The sequence below is a fragment of the Anoplophora glabripennis genome, unplaced genomic scaffold (assembly GCF_000390285.2).
Source record: "Anoplophora glabripennis isolate ALB-LARVAE unplaced genomic scaffold, Agla_2.0 scaffold66, whole genome shotgun sequence".
NCBI classification, from domain to species: domain Eukaryota; kingdom Metazoa; phylum Arthropoda; class Insecta; order Coleoptera; family Cerambycidae; genus Anoplophora; species Anoplophora glabripennis.
The window spans coordinates 394,677-415,613 of NW_019416742.1; the positions used below are offsets into that span (position 1 = coordinate 394,677).

Below are 20,937 nucleotides of genomic sequence, written 5' to 3' on the forward strand. Positions count from 1 at the left end.
GTCAAAAAGTATTGTTGTCCGACAAATTTCAAGCCGCGTTTTTTCAGTCCGACAGCTGGAAATCGGAATTTTCACGGGGTATGAAAAATCGATTACCACATGTCGGACAAAAATAACACACGATANGCTGTATATAATGAATTACCGAATAAAATGGTATTAAATGTTACAGGTCGATGTAAATCCGCGTTGTTAAAGTTTAGATACAAGAAAATGAAAATTAATTTCGCTGAAGTCCCGGACCCCGGAGACAGATATGAACTCGGTCACATACTGGGATGTGGTGTATATGGAAGAGTACATCTTGCTACTGACAGTCAAGCAAGTAAAAAGAGAGTTGCTATAAAAATTCAAAAATATAACTCTGAAACAGAGAGGTATGTAGAACAGGAATACAATATACTGAGGGATATAAACAACCATTTAAATTTGGTGGACTTTTATGGTGTTTATAAAAAGGGAAATGATATATGGTTTGTTTTAGAGGTTAGTATATTTTTGTACCTATACATAAATTTAGTTCGCATTTGAGCAAATTTCATCATGCCATTTACTATTTTTTAATAAATATATATTTTGTATTTTGTATCACTTGTTTTGTTACGTTATTTTAAAGGTATTAAGCTAATTAAAATAAATTAAAAAATTGTTTTTAAAAATCCTATCAGATGAAGTTAAACAATGTTCTTCGGTACCAAAAAACTAGGTATACACAAATCTAATGCCAAGGACAAGATCTTTGATTAATGATATTGCCGGAAATGTTAGATAATTATTATTAAGCTGCCTACTAGATATTGCTGGTGTAACTCAATACTGTTTGGGACATAAGAGTAATGGTTTCCCGCAATATTAGCAGTTAGGAGTCTTGTATGTAGAGTTAGAAATCTTTTGTATACTTAGATTTTTGTATCTTCTTCTGACTTAATTTGTTAAGATTTTTAGAAAATAATTTTGAATTTATTTGAATTTAAAAGGTATTATGCTACCTACTCTAATACAAAATAAAAAACGTTTATCATTGTCGTTAAACTACATCAAAATTAGTAGGTATTCTAAAAATATAGTTTAACTTTTGTGATCCATTGATTCATGGGATACCAAATGCAGAATTGAATTCTATAACTGATAAATATAGTTTAATTTATCTCTCAAATTCAGCTTTTGATATTCTTCAGTATCTACCATAACAGATAATAATATAGTTTCAGGAATAAATATTGCAAAAGCTGCAGTAACGAACGGTAATGAAATTTCACAAATCAACTTCAACGAGATAAATTTTTATATGAAAATGAATGTAATACTAAAACATTAAAATTGATTTTTCTATCTGTCAATACTAGTTAGGTACTATGCATAAACATATGTAAATATATTACTCCAGTCGAATTAGATCATAAAACCTGAAAAAATATTATTAGTGAACATCTTATGTATGTATGTATGTATGTAGAATGATAATATCAAAAAACTAAAAGTAATAATTGGCAAATTTACGTCTTTTTCACTTTTTTACTGCTCACGACTAGACGGCCTATTGGAATTACAATTTAAGGTATCTAAAGTCATATTTCCCTAATTTGTTAACTGTAAAATAAAGGTCGAGAGCGGCAAAATCGGTTTTCAAAAATTGCAAAAATTGCATCATTGCAAAATGCGATGGATGTTAATGAAATTTATATAAAATATGGTTTTATCTAATGACCAAGATGTGTGCCAAACGCCGATTCAATTGACCCTTTGTGTTTTCACAACTAATCGTTTAAGGAGGTTTCTCTGATTTGGAATTGACAAACAAATATTCATAAAAAAATTAATATAAGCTTATTAATATGAAGAAAATCCTCAAACAAAATTATGGAAATCTAAGAGACGAGATATTAATAAAATAATTTTTCACGATTTAGTACGAAGTCTTATGAGAATGCAGATTTTTTTTATCTTTCCACTTAGAATGCGCTACAATTGACGAACAGTTTCCACAGCAACTTGTATAAATAGGAAACCGATATCTAAGGGATCGTATGATAGCTCGTAGAAATCGATTAGGTACTTGTAAGATACATAATTATAATAATTATCCTTCAAACTGCTGTCGTTGTCTAACTTATCCTCCATATGCGTGATAGCGGCAACGCCGCGGTCTCGACGTAGCGTATTATTTTAAATTTGCAGGTGTCCAAGCAAACAGAATGATCGAACGCGAGCGAGAGAACGCCGAGGCGAGCGAGCCAGCCAAGTGCAACATTGACAAGTCTAAAGGCTTACTACTTTAGTCACTAGCGAATCTACAGAAACTCTCGTTAGACTTTAGATGTACCTCCGTACCCGAAAAACCTCCTTAATTACTAAAAGTTACTTTTAGAAATTAATAAGATATAGGATCTAATTCTCAGGCTCAGGCTCAGACAAAAGCCGCTCGGAAATTCGCTCTTTTTGAATTAAATAGAGCTTATTTTTACGGTAATTAAAAAAGGATCACCTACGCCTCTGTGTTCCCAAGATAACTTTTTTTATAATGTTAACTCTTAACTATTGGACGTATTGGACAGAGATTTTAGAGGCAATTCAAGACAGGGTTAAACTTGTATTTCAGAACATTTTGCTATGATAGTTCATGTAATAAACGCGCTAGCAGCAGTAAAAGTTAACGTTAATGAACGGCCTGTACGCGGGGGGTAGGGGGGGGGGGCAGATCCGCGCACGCGATTTTAATGCCGCCTACGGTCACGCGCAAGATTTTTGAACTGCATTTAAAACGTTCAAGTCAAAAATCGGGCACGACAAGATCGACGTTCATGCGCATTATTTATTTAAAGTTATCTTTTAAGATAATGCAATTTCAACAGCGGTAAATAAGAGAGGCTGTAACACAAACAAAACCCAACCTGAGATATTTAAGAATGCATAGAATTCATTTTAAGAAAATGTAGAGCCTGCAATGTCATGCAGGAAGGACAGTTTTAACACCTTCCTTGACATATTTTTTATGAATTAAAAATATTAAATAAGTCAATTTCATTTCCTGCTAGTTTTTTTTCATCTCAATAATTACTACATTGAATTTGTGTTATTATATATACTCCGCGGTCGAAATTATAGAGAGTGACTAAGACATAATATAAATACACTATTACTATAATGCGCATAAAATATAAAATGATTTTTATAACGGATCAATATTATTTATCTTCGTGCGGCTCACTACGCACATCGGTAGAATCTATAATCGTCTATAGACTGAGTTACACTGAACGTCGATCCATATTCTATCTCTGTCATTTGCACTTGGTAGGGAATACGGAAATTCTTTTTAGTGGGTGTAAACGGACTTGATTTAGCCGTCCTGAGAAACGTCATAGCGTAAGCGTAGACGCGGGGTCTAATTCCATTGCTATAATAAATTTATAAATTAAAAAAAAACACAACTGGGACGTTTTAAAATGCTGTAATAATTAAAATGGATCAGTGCCGGTATAGCAAACCGTAAAGAAATATTAGATGTTATGTTTTATTATCTTTTTTCAATATTTTCTATATCTTGTTGCCTTTTACGCAGACACGCCAATGGATTTTCGTTCCCGACACGACTCATCCCCCTTACTAGTCCAAAAGCTAGCGATGAGTCACTCTCTATAATTTCTACCGCGGAGTAGGTATAGAGTACCTATCACTGACATAATATTCTACCTCTCTTAAAATTTTTATATTTCTCTCTATCTCTATTATTATCCAATATTGGTTTTATTAACTCCCTTAGGTCATATCAATTATTAAATCTTTCTCTGTTTATTTTATTTATTATAGAATCCCTCATAAAATTTCATTGATATCAAAACGGTCTTGCGAATTATATAAAAATTATTTAAGTAAATGTCCTTTATTTAGGACATAAAAGGATTACTATTAAACATTATTTACAATACAGTATTATTTTTTTAATAAATCTGTTCAGTAAATTTAATAGCGGAAAACATAATTATGCATTGGTTTCAAGGTAATCTTGACTTTATCCACTGTGGAAGGTCAGTAAATAATTGTCTGAGTGACTTATTTTGGCATAGTTTTCTTTATTTACTGGTAATTTGGCCACCTGTAAAAAAAAAATTTAAAAATTGATGAAATATATCCTTGCGCAAAAAATATCGGTGAAGGGTTACTTTTGTTAAAAAAGTTTTGCATAATAAATCACCTTTTCCACAATCAATCATTTTTGTTAAGCACGATCGCAAATTTTTGATTTCTCAATTTCACGATCTTTAATATAACCTTTGTGCTTGTCTATTCTAATATTTACAAGACGTGAGGTTTCTTCAACATAATATTTATGGCATCCACAATGTAGGTATGCCATAAATTATTTTTTTAATTTTGGGAATCGTATTTTTTTTTTTTTTTTTCAAAAAAAATACCTAATATATTCTAATGACGGAGATCTGCTCAAAAAATAATTGATAAAATCGTATCATCGACTTATTAGGTAAAACATGTACCAAAAAGTTGATTTAGTTAACCCGTTTGGAAATTTTTTGTCAGGGAAGCTGTAACATCTTAAAGAAATAAAGGATATTTTTTTGTCTTATTGTTTTATGATTTTCTACACTTTTTTGAAATCCTAGATAGATATATCATAATATATACTGACCTTTGGTTGGATTATGTGAAAATACGTTTAATAAATCGAGGATCAGTCCGACGAATAGGTATCATGAATCTCTTCTAAAAGTGATATGTCAACAAGTTCGACAAAAGCCCATACGACCTGTTATGAAGCATGCAGAAATGATGGCATGCCCCTCGATACGTGCAACATGTTTTTGTCAACTAAATCTGACCATGGCCTTCCAGATACGCTCCACCGCGATACTGAGTTATATTCTGGGAATTATACAAGCATGCAGTTTTTACCATTTGGGATCCTTAAATTGAGCTCACATATTTCGAATTGCTTGTTACATTATCCAACAAGAAATATAGTCCTGTCCGTTGCATCACTTCTCCTTTTCGTTTCTTTAAATCAAGGCACAACTTCATATTTTTTATAAAACACCGATAAAAACTTGCTTCATCCAAATAATTTAAAAAATACACACATAGTGAATTTAAAAAATAGGTACTTTACGTTACATAAAGTAGAATAAAAAAGTAAGAACTATTAACAGTGGACAATCGTCAGCTGAGTTTAACTGTACTACACAAATAAAAACTGAATACAGAAGCACTGTACAGAAGGTAATTCAAAAATAACATGTGATTATAATGTCGATTATATCGATATAATTTAATTTGTAAGATATCACTTTTTATCCACAACAAAACAGAAAAATTGTTCTGCAACCGATTTACTGATGTCTCATTTCAGTTATGCGAAGGAGGGCCCGCTATATGTTTGGTAAATGGTTTATTAGCAAAAAATAGAAGAATGGCTGAAGAACATATTGCCTATATACTTAAAGAAGTCACGAAGGTAAAACATTTAATAAGAAAGAATGAGTGAGCGTGTGAAACTGTTTTCATTCATCCCAAATACTCTTACTATCATTTTTTCATTGCACTAAGACATTCTTAGATCAAGATTTCTGGTAGCCAGTCAGTAATTAAAAGTGAACAGATCATTTAACTGTGGCTACTGACACAAACTGTACCTATTAATTAAGATTGTTACTACGGTCACTAAAACCTTCAGCAAAATGTAATTTTGTTGCAATAAATATAGATTTCGTGCAAATGTGGTACGTCGATTTTCAGTTTGAGAATGAACTGTAAAACAGTTGGTATTGTTATAAAAAAAAGTACAATGTACAATACACAACGTTAAAACAATTTTAACAAAAATCACACAGAATATAAAATTATACAACATGTCTACATACATTCGTACAAATTATCCTCTGAACTGTAGAACCATTTCTGTTGTCATAACACATAAGTTAAAAAACATATAAATCCTATACAGAACTATTAAAACAAGTTGTAATAAAAGTCAACTTAATATCTAAAATACAATAAAAAGAGGGAATACGTAAGAGAATGGCAGTATAAAAAGTGCACCTCAGGAGAAAATCATACAAGGAATTTATTTATTAGAAGTTAAATAATATTGGTATCTTTAAAATTGTCCTTAGTAAAAGGCTTTATTTGTAATAGAACTTCTTATTTTATTTTTAGATATTATAAATTGTAACTGGGCTTAGTTTATTATACATAATTAAATTTAGGGTTTTTTTGGATTTTGTTAATTTAAATTTAGGTGTCAAAAAACTTGCTTTCCTTGTATTGTAACTATCAAGGTCGCCTTGTACATTAAAATACAGGGTGTCCCGAAATTCATGCAACAAAATTTGGTCATAGATTCTTAAGACAAATTTAGGGGACCCGTATTTTTTATTTTTGCCAAGTGGCCCCCTCTCAGAACCCTGTTGTACGAGAATCACTAAATTAGGTGCACAGGGGTGTTATGACATGTGGAATCTGATGTTGCAACGTTTTTTGGCGGGGAACTCCCTTAAGACAATTTTTCATGGGCCCCCTTGTCTTTGGAGCCAAAATAATTTGGTCGCATATTTAAATTTCCTAAAAATTATCAGTCCACTAGAAAGCCATTAAATTTATAAACATTTTGTCACATTATACTTTTTTCGTAAAACGCAATCTTTTCCAGAAAAATGTCAAAATGTGATTGAATGCATATCGTGTTTCGTCATTTTCCTCAAAAACATTGCGTTTTACGAAACAAATATCAAGTGACAAAAAAGTTTCTAAATTCAATGGCTTTCTAGCTAACTAATAATTAAAAAAAAATCAAAATCAAAATTTGCCACCAAATTTTTCTAGGTTCCAAAGACAAGGGGGCCGATGAAAAAGTGTCTTAAGGGGTTTCTCGCCAAAAAGCGTAGCACTGTGAAATTCCACATGTCATAAAACTGCTGTGTACCAAATTTAGTTATTCTCGTACAACATGGTTTTGAGATATAAAAAAGACTTCTTAGGGGCAGATTTCAGGGCGCTGTAACACCGAAAGAAGGGGCCAGTTGGCGAAAAGAAAAAATATGGGTCCCCTAAATTTGTTTTAAGAATCTATGACCAAATTTTGTTGCATGAACTTCGGGACACCCTGTATAAGTGAACTGTACTGTACAAGGTAAATAGAGGCAATGCTGTAATCAATCTGATATTTCAGCTGTAGTAGATATTTTAATATATAATCAAATTAAGTGGACCGCATTACTATAGTAGAAAATTAACTTTTTCAATTTTAAGTTAGTTTTATTTTGCAAAGAAAATTAGAGATGAAAACCTGTTATAGCAAATGTAAATTTTTTACTTACCTCATTTGACATAGATTAAAAAATAGGCAGTTAGGACTTATACTGATGTTCAGTAAGTAGGTATGTGTATAATACAAGATGTGCAATAATTGTGGTTAAAAAAGTTTTCTTTAGTCAATATTAGTTAACTATTAGTTATATGTATTTTTTAAATAAGAGTAATTTTTTAGTGCAGGAGTTAATTTAATGCCACTTTCTATAGTAGCCTCAACTATCCACTACGATTTTAAAACGTGACTCAATTAGTACCTACTTGATTTTTTTAATGTTTTTCTCATTTGCCATATAAAAAAATACATTATACACAATGATAACAGTTATGTCAGTAAATTGATTCTTTTGAAAGAGTATGAGGTTATGAGCCGAGCGAACGAGGAGGGTAAGATGCGAGTTCGATAAAGACACTTTACCAACGTGGTGCATACAAAATTTTATCGTCAACCGGAAAAATGTATAATTACAAAATATGGAGATATTATAACTCATCACATTTTATTATACAAAGTAAACAGACAAATAACAGCAAATACTATTTCTATAAGTTCAAAAAATATTTGTTAAATAATTCTACAGATTTTACTTTTCCCTCAAACTCTGAAGTTATCACAAATATTCGAGGCCGTTGGTCTTTGATTTAGTTACATGCACAAACAGAATTGTTTCTTTGTGCTCTATGTCGCTTACTTTTAAATTCAAAAGTTCTTCATTACGTAAAGCCCCAGCAATGGCAAACAACAGAAATCTAAAATAATTACTACAATTATATCAAATTATTTTTGAAAAGTTAACATAAATTACATTGCATTTAGTAAAAATTTAAGTATTTCTTCTTGTGAAAGAGTTTTGGATTTTTTTGGAATATTTCTTCCTTTTTATTTAAAAAAAGCCTTAAGTTTTTTATATTTACTAATGTCAACGTCATTTGTTGTTGAAAGGTTTGCTTTCACCATGGAATAATACGATCATATTGAAGAAGGAGAATACTTTTTCAATAAGGCGGAAAAATATGCCAGAAAATCATTTTCACTATATTTTTTAATTCCGTGTTTCTTGCACCATTCCATGAATATGTCATACTGCCGATTTTATTTTTCGACTAATTTTTGAGGTAGAATTTCCAAACACGTTTCTAACGACTCTACACGAAGTTCAAGCGGCGTGCTATGATTGTCTTCTTCCATCATTTTCTATAAATAATTCGCTCTATTGACGGTTGGCGATAATAGTATACATATTGTTATATTAAGATAACAAGTGTTACTTTTGTGGCAAACAAATTTTATATTTGCGAAGCGAAGCGGAGCGGATATAAAATTGCAAGACAAAAAAGAAACTTGAATCCAAATAAAACATGCTATTTTTTCTACAACCTGGGGAGATATATAGTAGTGTGCGAAAGAGGTTTCTTTGAATCTTCTCCCAAAGAAATCTCGAGCAATTTATGAATGTGTCTACTAACGATTTATGGATTGGTGCAAAGAAAAAACAAAACAAAAAACAACAAAAAAAGTTGTATTCAGAAACAGAAGTTGTATTAATGGTGTATTTCTCAAACTTAGCAAATAAAATGATGTCGTCAACGCTTTGGTCACAATATTCAATTGCGGTCAACGGGATATAAAGAAGGGGATTGATATAAGCAAATATTCAAAGTTTCGTGCTTTTCTCAACAGACAAATTGAGGGATATGTACCCAAAAGGTGCAAGTTGATTACTTTTTGAATAGTGCACCTAATAATTTATATTTGATGATGAGGATAAACACTTTAAAAATAAAAGAACAACATTTTTAAAACGCTTCCTTATAGGTCGTCCTAATATTGGCAGTTGCAGGCCCATGCCGTTCTGATGAATTAGTCAATTTAACAATTGATAGTATTGAAGATGTGAAATCCGCCTTAATTATAAAAATACCCGATACCAAAACCAAGAGACCACGGTCTTTTACTCTGCTGGAAGACAATTATTTATCGTTTTTATCGAAAATATGTTGCTTTACGTCCACCCGGATTAGTAGAACGTCGATTATTTCTCAGATATGTTAGTGGAAAGTGTCATTAAATGGTGGTCGGTATTCATAAAATCAATGCCGTCTCGCAAGAAGTGGCAAAATTTTTGAAGCTAGAGAACTGGAAAGAGTACAGTGGACACGCATTACGACGAACATCTGCTACCCTTTTAGTTGACATCGGTTATGACCTCACTTGTCTTAAAGGACACAGAGGATGAAGATCGGGCACTGTGGCGGAAGGCTACATGAAGATTCATTTTTGAATAAAGAAAATATGGCGAAAATAATACTGAAAGTTGATAGTGGTAATGATAAATCAAGCATCGTTGTCATTTCAGATTTCACAACATCTGAAAATAATATAACTATTAATGAAAACGTGTTGGACTGCTTTGAGAACCCAGGAATGAGGATACTACCACTATTTCGGTGGCTTATTTAATTTTAATACTTGTTCAAACTGTGTATTTAATATCAATGTGGATAAAGAAAAAATATTGTTGAATATACTTTTATAAATTAAAACTGGATTAACAGTTTTAATCTAAGGATTAAAAGTGTCAACTTTAGCTCCTAGGATTAAAAGGGAATACTTTTGTTGCTAAGATACCATTTTCTTTTTCTCAGTAAGGAAAATGTCAACCTTAGAGACTTCTGACAGTCAAAAATGTCATAGTTTTGTGACGGTTGGAAAAAATATATTATCAACTATTGCCCTTTTCACTCGTCGATAAATAAAATACTATTTTATCGTCTAGTACTATAAATAATTGTTGCTTATTTTTACTTCAGGAGTATTTCCTTAACGTTTTTGCTCTTCCTCCCGGGACACCCTGTATGCGAAAAGATACAATAGGTAGTTTAGAAGGGTCAGATTTAAAAGGCAACTATAAAAGTTTCTAACTCTTCGCTTAAACGACTTTTAGTAGATAAATAAGTCATACAAGTGCAGATAAATACCTTGAATGGCATAACTATATGTTTCAGCAAGGAATTGGCCTTTCTATATATGTATTTATTGTTGTAATTCTTTACAGCACATTAACAGCAGTCAGTTTCTAAATGTTCTCCGCTAGTGTGCAATTAAAGCTATAAATTATTGAAAAAGCTTCTCTTTTATAACCGTAATTACGAGCAATTTTTAAAGACACGTACATATTTAATCCTGAATATGTTCCACACTTAAACAAACGTGATATACGTTTCACTACAATTTCAGCAAAAAAGATAATTGGAGTCGTTTTATGTTATGCACGTATCCGATTTTATAACTCAAGTACAATTACTCTAACCCGTTTAAGAAGTTCTTAACCAGCCTGTCTCATATCCACATAAAATCTTCCGAATGCAATTTTCTTTAATACGTAAATTAACAGCATGTTTGTAGATCTATTTCGTCATAAAATTTAACATTTACTAGCAGTATGGCTAGTACGGTAACAAGTGTTCAACAAGTTAATGCGTTGCAGAACCATTTTCTTACAGAGTATTTAGTATTTTTTTAATCACATTATATTCAACATGTTGACCATCAAGAAGAATTTTTCTATACCGAAATTAATGGTTCGTCACTTTGGAGACAAACTGGAAGTCGGAGGATAATATTATGGTTGTCACAGCATTCATTTTGCCACACTCTTCTGTGTATCATGAAAATACAAATTATATCAGATAGTACAAAATGCAAGTAACAAAATTAAGAAAGTACTGAAAGCATTAAAAAGGAGGGGAGACGCGATAGGTTTTCAAGTTGTGAACAGTGTAAACAAGATGAACGATACGAAGAAGAATTTACCTACTAGAAAAAGTAGCTTTTGATGTAGATTAATAATAATGAGTTTATTGTCAATACTTAATACTATTCTTCATTCAGTGAATGTTAATGCGAATTGTGCTAGCAATTTTAGTAATAACATAGATACAGTTGATTTTAAATTTAACAGACGATAGAATACATCAATAAACAAAAAAACCTTATATGACATGGGTCCTAAACTCAACCATTTTCGAGAAAAAAAATTATTAAAATCTCCAACTTGATATTCGATTAATTAAAGAATATTGACATAACTGCGTGCATAGAATACCATAAAATACAATGTTTATCACTTTTTTGAACTTCTTCATTATCGTTATGCTTAATTCTAAAAAATAATTAGCGTTGTAATAAATTTAAAATTCGATAAAATTCATATCGAGCAATGTGACAACGGCGCGGCGGTTAACACGAGATATTAAGGTGTCCAACTACCAACAATACGCAATTCAATTTGTATCTGGAATTTGACAGTCGAAGACTTGCGAGAACGAATTTTTGCCGCTGCCTATCAAATAAACGAGTATTTGCCTGCGCGAAAATTGGATTCGAAGGTGTCGTGTGTGTTTTGTAGTTGTGCATTTAAAAATTACTGTATCTTGCTTTTTGGTAAATACCTTAATTATTTTTAATGCGTATGATTATTTCGACGATGAGAATCTTTGGGTACCTACCTTAATTACTTATTTTTCAAATTAATAATTTGATTAAAAGTTCCTCTTTTAAAAGATTCATAATTACTAAAATGTGATCTAAAATTTAAGCACAATACTATCTTCGGACTACAAAATCGATACACTTTATTTTATTTTTTAAAAACTGGAAAACAATTGTCTTGAAATTTACTAAATGTTTCACAATAATAGTTATTTACACTTTTGTTATTCCGTAGGACAAGGCTGCCGCGTGCACACGTGATGTGCATCGGTTGTTTAACATTAGGTTAAGCGCTATTGTCACGCTGCGCTGTGATGAAACTCCCTAATATTAATACTCGCTGTATTTTGAAATTGTTAATCTTACGCCCCTGTAATATACAACTTTCTTGTTCATTTATGATTACTGTATCTCATGTTGAAGTAATGGCAGTCAAATTATTTACACACTGTATTTTATTTATTTTTATTTAAATGGGTAATTTAAAAAGATCTAGTAGGTATTGACACAATATACTACATATATACTCGTATGATGCAATAGACTCTTACATGTTATTATAGAATACGTATCTATTTAAGTAAATTATGTCTATTATTAATAAAAAGAGACCTGTTATATGTATGAGTTTTTAATTGGCTTCCTATACGTACCTACAAGTACGTAAGTGTCCATCAAATTGTTTTTTTTTATAATCGCCAATTAAGTAACACTTTTATACAAATCTAAGAAATATCAGTATCTTTGATATTGCTCTCGGACTAAGTTCTGTGGGGACGGACCCACTATCAGAACCCTTAGGCTCGACCTTTCGGTTCTTGTATTTGATTCTAAGAATGCTATTATGAACCTGCTGCCGCTGATTTCCAATTATCAAGACATCCGGGAAATCCGATTGTCTCCTTTTTTCTTCCTACATAGCAAACCAAATATTTAAATAATCACTGTCTTTACCATGCAGCTAAATAATAAACTTGTCCATATATCGCTACCAATAAAATGGTTCGATTTCAGTTGTTTCCAATGCTGCTCTTTTGAAATGTTCCATGAAAAAGTTTGCCATTACAGGACTCAGGGAGCTCCCCGTGGCAAGCGACATCATGGTTGTTTTTTCAAAGTAATCTCCTCTGCATAAGAAGTAATAGGATGTAAGACAAAACTCAAATAGGACTAGCTGTTGCGGTGAGAACAAAGTTCATAATAGATCAAATGTGTCTTTGCTGGTACGTTGGTGAACAAGGATTGGACATCAAAAATGACCAATATGTCTAAGTCACTTATTGTCAGAATTTGTAGAATATCCATGAATGTTTTGAATTACTTGTAGTGAGCTGTTTCCATGTGTTCGCACCAAAGCTGCCAAGTTAGTGCTTCGCCAATGTATATTTCGGCGGTCTGACTGGCGGATTGATTGAATAAGGACGAAGTGGCAGTGTTAATTTAATAACATAAATATCATTTTCAGGCATACCAATAGGTGCTAATGCTTTTTGAAAGCATTAGCAGCACATTTCAAAATAGTTATAGTTTTTTTCCAAATGGTGTTTTGTTAAAATTATCTGTTAGCTTGAAAATATAAACACATTCCTTTCTTTTTTCTATAAAGGCATTTTATTGGAGTTCATCAATAGGTTTCACTTTTTTATACTATGAGTACCTAAGCATAGCTAGGAAAAAAAACAAAAAAATAATAATCTTCCCTATTGTCGTTGTTTGCTGCAATTTCTCTTTAAATAATGTTACGTTGATTTAAAAACGTCTGCCATTTCAAAATACTAGAAAAATTTTGGAATCTAACTACAGAACTGAACTCTAACAGAATATAGATAGTATTCTCATGATACCTGCTCTAGATTCTGCTTGTTTGTGCAATGCATTTATGTAAATGTAAGTAACTTATTTCTTCGAGCAGTTTTTCTTGATCTTTTGGGTTTAAAACATAAATAAACAAACAAGTATATGTTATTGTTATTATTGTAAAAAGTGATGGAGCAATCCGCTGCACTCATAACACAGCCTCACAAAAAAAAATAGGAGGTCCGAAAGACAAGATCATGGTAGCTATATGTTTTTGGGGTCGCTGAATCCGAATCCGGGGTCCGTTTGTCCTGATCAGGTCTGCTAAGTACTTTCATGTTCTAAATTCAAAACACTCAAGTTTTTTATTTAAATTTTTTACATTCTCATGTGGATTATTTCCTAAAAAATTTGGGTGATTACAGTGAGGAGAAAGATTTGAAATAGATATTAAGGAAATAAAGCGTCGGTACCAATGTTAGCCGATTACTGCTGGTCGTTAAAAAGAGATTTACCATCGAAATTGAGAAAAGGTAAAGGAAATCCATTTCGCAGATCTTTTGACAATAAAATAGTTCGATATCACAAAAGTGAGTAGTAGTTTCGATTCCATAATGGTGAGATATAGTAATTTCATGTGATTTATCACGACAAAAGACCTCTTGTCTTGAAATTATGTTCTCAATCGTCACGGACTTACTGTGTAAATTAATTAACAGCATTAACTGGTTTAAAGCTTCATTAGATTTATTGGTACTAGAATTTTGTCATGTAAAAACAATTAACTCGAGAGTCAAGGCTCAGAGTTAAAGTTTTCTTTAATCTTATTTGTTACTCAAATTTTAGTACGCATAAATGCTTAATTTGAGTGCTTTGAGTTTAGAACTTGGGAATATTTAGCGTATCTGATCAGGTCAAATGGACCCCGGATTCGGATTCAGCGACCTCAAAAGAAAATAGGTAGATATTTTGGTTTACATTATTGACAATTGATTCCCTATATTTGACTTTAAACTGACCTTAACCTAAATCTAATTGTGTCAAACGGACACTGGATTAGGATTCAGTAACCTCAAAAACATCTAGATATATGGGTTTATTTTGTTAGCAATTGATTCTATAAATTTGACCTTCAACTAACTTTCAACCAGAGTTAATCGGGTCAAACAGATCCCGAATGGATTCAACGATCCCAAAAACATATGGATACATTGGTCTACTTTGTTAGCAATTGATTCTCTACATTTGATCTTGAATTAACCTTAACGCAGACCTGATCGGATCAAATGGACACCGGAAACGGATTCACCGACCCTAAAAACGTATAGATATGTAGATTTACTTTGTTAGCATTTGATTCTCTACATTTGACCTTGAACTGACCTTCAACCAGAGCTAATCGTGTTAAACGGACACTCGATTCAGATTCAGCGACCCCAAAAACATATAGCAACTGGTCACGTCTTTCGGACCTCCCACTTTTTTTGTGGGCTGTGTAATATTTACACATCTGCTTAAGGGCACAGGTCCCACAAAATAGTATTTTCTACATAGACAAAATATTTTAAATACTTAATAGCTGAACTATGTTATGACATGTGATTATTTTCGACAACGAAAACGGAGAACAACTACAACAAAAAGAAGTTGCCTGCCATAAACATTTTTAAATATATCTTTCTTATCTACGAAATATGGATTGTAATGAAATATAACGTAAAGAATGAACTTACCTTCCTTTTACACGGTATCATTCGGCATGATAATTTATTCGGTAGTTAAGATAAATTAAATTAAATTGATCTGTCGTCTAAGACTGGGAACCACTATTCCAATAAAATAGAGGGTATTTCACAACTAGGTACCCACTGCAAGGAAATGGCACTGAACTGAATTTGACAGGTAACTTCAACTCTTGAGTAATTTATTAAAAAGTTTGTTTCACATTTTCTATCTTTGGGGAATTCTTTCAAACTATTTTTTCCTGTTCTTTTTATTATTGTGACTATAGGAATCAATATCCCGCATTGATCTGTTTTAGGCCATCATATATCTACATGAAAACAACGTTATTCATAGAGATGTAAAAGGTAGTAATATACTATTGACAAGAGAAGGCGAGGTAAAGCTCTGTGATTTCGGCCTATCCCAGAAACTCCGAAGCAGTGACGAAAAGCTGTTTGCCAAAATGGGCTCACCTTGTTGGATGGCTCCTGAACTTGCTGCTGCTAATCAAAAAAAGAAAGACGCTTACTATGACAATAGGGTCAGTAAAAATAAAATTATTGTTAGCTGATTGTTTTACATTTCTTGAAATTTTAATTTAAAATTAAATAGTTAAGGCTTAATGAAACCAATTACAATTTCAATTAAAAATGCTTATCCTCCTAATTATGAATAATAACCATCTAAATTTCTAAATTTACTTATTAAAGTAATTAACATGATGCTCTTGGTAATATATGTCTTAATTGTTACTGCCAATTATGCTAATTTTTCGCCATCTTCAGGCATTCCAATATCTTATAGATTTGACAAATAAATATGTATCTGTCCCGTAAAAATTACATCCTTACATATATACACATAGATTTTATTGACCAATAAATTTAACATTTAGAAAATGGTTCCTATAGAAATGATATTCTCTATATTCTCTGTTAAAAACTGATGAAATTTGAGATAATGTGGTTATTTAAAAATCAACAAACTGACCATGTAGGTACATATACAGTGTAGGAAAGTACCGATGGTCTATCAGAAGTTATGTGAGAGCGATAAAATAAGCCATAGAAATCCATGTGTTAAACAAGGATGGCTATAATGAAGGCGTCTAATAGTCAACGCCCATTTCGCCCTTCCACAAATAAGATCCACTTCTTATTTGTGGAAGGTCGAAATGGGCGTTGACTATTAGACGCCTTCATTATAGCCATCCTTGTCTATCACATGGATTTCTATGGCTTACTTTATCGCTCTCACGTAACTTCTGTTAGATCATAGGTACTTTCCTACACTGTAGAAGGCCGCTACATATCTATAAAAATAATAATCATTCGATCCTGCTTACAAAAAAGATTTTAGTGGATTGTATTCTTAATGTGCCACATTGTAAGCTTTTTGCATATTTTATGATTATTAAGAAAGAACACAAGTACTACTCATATACATAAACGTTTTGATAGACTTTTTTATACGCGATAGTTATTACTTAATTCACTGTTTTCCCTATTAAACGTATATTCATTCATTGGGTCTGAAGAAATAAAAAACCATCTATTGAATATTTTTATTTCTATTGTGAATTTATTATAATTTATATCTTTTTAGATCGATGTTTGGGCACTAGGTATAACAGCGATAGAATTGGGTGAGAGTAAAACTCCTTTTCAAGATGTTCACCCCACAAGAGCGTTATTTCAGATTATCACGAATCCTCCACCAACTTTACAAAAACTTTCTAATTGGTCCGAATACTACCACGACTTTATTAGTGAGTAAGTAGATAATAATATATTTTAAACAATAAACAAAAGCTTCATCATCTGAACAAACATTGAAATTAGAAACGATAATAGCCAGCTTAAAATTTAACAAACACTAACTATTATTAGGAACACCTCTCCTGCTTCGATTTGTCTAACTTTCTTTCTTGAGAAGAAATAAATTTCGTCTTCTCCCTAGTTTCCAGAATATTCTTTGCTTCTACAAATGTTTTATGAACTCTTTCCTTGATTTGTCCTACGCCATTATATAGAAATATGCCCGAATGTTTTTTTTTTTTAATTAAGTTTATACCATTGTATTGAACAATGTCTAAGGAATATGAAATTAACCTATACTGCTCCTGAAATTCATCTTTCTTCTATCACAGCATATGTAAACTAGCAATTTCACTTCGTTGTCGGCATTTTCATAAATTTTGAGCCATTTTCATTTCCATTGGATGGAGAAGCGTTAATGAGGACCATAATAAGATTTTTTTACTTATATTGAAACGCTATTAAAATAGATAATAATTTTGATGATGATTTAAAATTACAAATACTAATTAACTATTTACTATTAAATTTGAAGATGCGCAGTCTTCTATGTGCATCTTACGATTTCCATTTCAATTGAATTTGCTGTGCTTCTGTCTTAGATTTAAGATATCAATGAATTTTTACAGTGGTCCAAATATTTAACATGAAAATTAAGGTATCTATAGAGGAAGTAAAAATAATGCTTTGCTGTATTTGTCGAAAGCTGATCATTTTTAAGATACCTTAGGCCGTTGAAATGTGAAAAAAGAATGTCTCTTAAATATCTCAACAAATTGAAATACAAAAATGACATTTTAAGTGCACAATGAAATAAAATAATATTCAACGTAAAAAAATTAAGTCTCGTCTCAAATCAGAGGCATAGATTGGATTGGTTACAATTTCTTGAAAAATTATGGCACGTCACTAGACAAAAAAAATCTCAACTTTTAAATAGAAATATTATCTGATTTAATTTCAAATCTTTTGACTATTTTACATGACTTTCAGATAAACATAGAATTTAGAAAATATGTTCAAAATGATATACCTCTATACACTTTTCGGTATGTTTCCTTACCCATTTTCTTACTCTCTTAAATATTCCTGTATTTTGATGAATTAGCTGATAGTTCCTTTTAACATCTGATATTTCAAGAATCTATATTCAATTGTTTTTATAAATACAGTTTTGAAATCACAAGAAAATTTCCTACAACTTTGGCTCACACTATTTTTTTATGGTAGTATCCAAGATAAAGGGGGCGGAATTTTATATAAATAAACTTGTATGTACATACTGTCATATTTTTCAGTTGTTGATAAAAATTATTTCATGTCTTGATATTCTGTTTCCTTGCTATTTCAACTATTTCACATACTCTTGTTTCACTAGTTAGTTTTATAAATTTATTGCATTTATTTAAACAGGATGATGCCTACCTACCTAATGCTGACACTAAATATTTTTCTTTACCTTATGAGAATTCCAATTTATTGTACTTTCTACTGTAAAAAGTACCCAGGAAATTGAAATAAAAAGGACAATAAAATAGACAATTTCTTAATTATTATTTTCTAGGTGCTTAGTGAAATGTTTTGAATACCGACCATACATTATAGAAGTCATAGATCATCCGTTTTTGCAACAGATACCAGAAAATAACTACCACGTAAGCAATTTACATTCTAGTATTAATGAATGCCTAATACAATGAATATCGTTCTTACTTTTTTAGTTATCCCTAGAGATCAAAACGTTGTTATCAGACATTGACAAATTAGACCTATTAAGAAGACCAGCTGAGATTATTGTAAACGAAAACTGTGTCAAGAAAGGTATTGATGGAGATTTAGAAGACATGTATGAAGAAGATTTGGCTTCTTTGCCGAATTTGACAGAAAATAGTATATTAACTCTTTTGGAAAAGCGTCTAGAAATAGGAGAATGTTATTCTTCTATTGGAGATGTCTTATTGTACCTGAATCCAAATGAAAGAAGAAGTATTTATGGAAAAGAGGTAAATACATACTTTATTGAAACTCACAGTTTTGTCATTTCTGTTTGAATGATATGAAATAAACGTGTAAAGTCTAAAAACATAATATTTAGTACTACTTAGGCAACATTAATTTTTGATTATTCATGCACATGCATTTACGCACGTATGACACAAGTTTGACCCACAAGAAAAACAAGGAACCAAAGGCGTTCCAAATAATGTATTATTGCTGCATGTTGGTTGAAGGCACCACTTTCGATATAAATAAAATGGTAGATCATGTCTAGGTTACATTATTACAACATTAAATTGTTTCTTTTGTCCAGCATTTTAGAAAATCTAAGCAACTTAGAAATATGATCTCTTTACTGTACAGTTATATAAGTTTTCTTCACAGTTTTAGGACAACTGACAATACATTCAAAATAAAAATAGCATATTTTTGCCTTGTATGCTTATCTTACATTTCCTGAATTTTGCACGCCCGTTGAACATACAGAAAATCACGTATGGTACTATAAACATAATCACACTTCGTAAAATGCTTTTACGAAACTATTAACACATTAATCACAATTATTAAGTATCTTTACAAATTTATTGAACAAAACAGGAAAGATACATTTTCTGATGTTTACGTGTTCTCCGTGATCTTTCACTGCGAAAAACGAGGCCAAAATTTGAAGGAATCCTTGTATTTCAACATTTTTATAGTTTAAATGAATTTTCTTATTTTATCATAATTTTACTAAATGCGCGATTAAAAAAAAAATTTATTTTTCAAATAACCGCTTTATGAACGAAAGTAACTATTATTATTTATCATTTTATGATTTAAAATAAACTATACTGCCCTACTTCGGAAGAAGACCCTATGTGCACATGTGACAGTTTAGAGAAAATTGCAACGAGATATTAGACATACTTTATTTACTAATTAAGACAATAACTTGATTTTTTCGGTAACGGCAAATGGAAAACAAATATTTTTAAATGTGTTTCAAGAATGTTAGAAAACATTGCAATTTCAATAAGAAAAGCGTCACATAGGTATGTGTATGAAACACATACGAATTAAATTTGTTAAAAACATCGTAATTCAACGCTTCTTCTAAACCCGTGATATTTTTGATATTTATAGATGGGTATAATGCGATGGAAATTTCGAAAGTGTAATTATCTCAATTTGTCACAAAACTGCACATACGGTCTTTTCCAGTATATGTTTTCATTAATTTTATCACCCTAGAAAACTAAATCTATTTGAAAATTATCCTTTTTCAGCCATATGTTTTTTAGAAACATTTTATACATACCGTTCTGTTGGAGATAAATATAAAGTGAGCTTCAAACACAAGTATCTTTCTTCGTTAGAGGAATAATTGGCTGCCTAACCTTAGGTACCGCATCAAGATTTTTTCATTTTCAACAGAAGATACTTTCATTAGGTATATTTGGTTGCCTATAATTGATACTCATTTTAAGATATATCAATGCCGAATATTTCGATGCTCATTTATTATTTAAAATCAAAAATATCAAGCTAAACTCCACTCCACTGAATTAACAAATACAATTAAATTATGGTTAATAATGGAAAATGTCACTAGTGAAATATTCAAAATAATATCCTTGTAAGTCTATCAATTGATATGGAGTAATACAGAAATATATAACTAATTCTCTGAGTAGGCAGTAACCTGTATTTTGAATTTAATTGTAATGATTTTTGTTTAGATACTTTCATTAGGTATATTTGGTTGCCTATAATTGATACTCATTTTAAGATATATCAATG

At 31.2% G+C, this 20,937-nt stretch overlaps 1 protein-coding gene across 1 annotated transcript in view; it reads left to right on the forward strand.

Moving 5' to 3' along the window:
- The first annotated feature begins 213 nt into the window (after positions 1 to 213).
- Positions 214 to 20,937, forward strand: part of LOC108917910 (neither inactivation nor afterpotential protein C) — a 54,917-nt gene continuing 34,193 nt past the window's right edge. Inside the window, exons 1-6 of the mRNA XM_023455374.1 lie at positions 214 to 486; positions 5,366 to 5,470; positions 15,654 to 15,878; positions 16,943 to 17,109; positions 18,719 to 18,809; positions 18,876 to 19,157. Of these exons, the coding sequence (XP_023311142.1) occupies positions 214 to 486; positions 5,366 to 5,470; positions 15,654 to 15,878; positions 16,943 to 17,109; positions 18,719 to 18,809; positions 18,876 to 19,157 (1,143 nt within the window). The remainder of the gene's footprint in view (positions 487 to 5,365; positions 5,471 to 15,653; positions 15,879 to 16,942; positions 17,110 to 18,718; positions 18,810 to 18,875; positions 19,158 to 20,937) is intronic.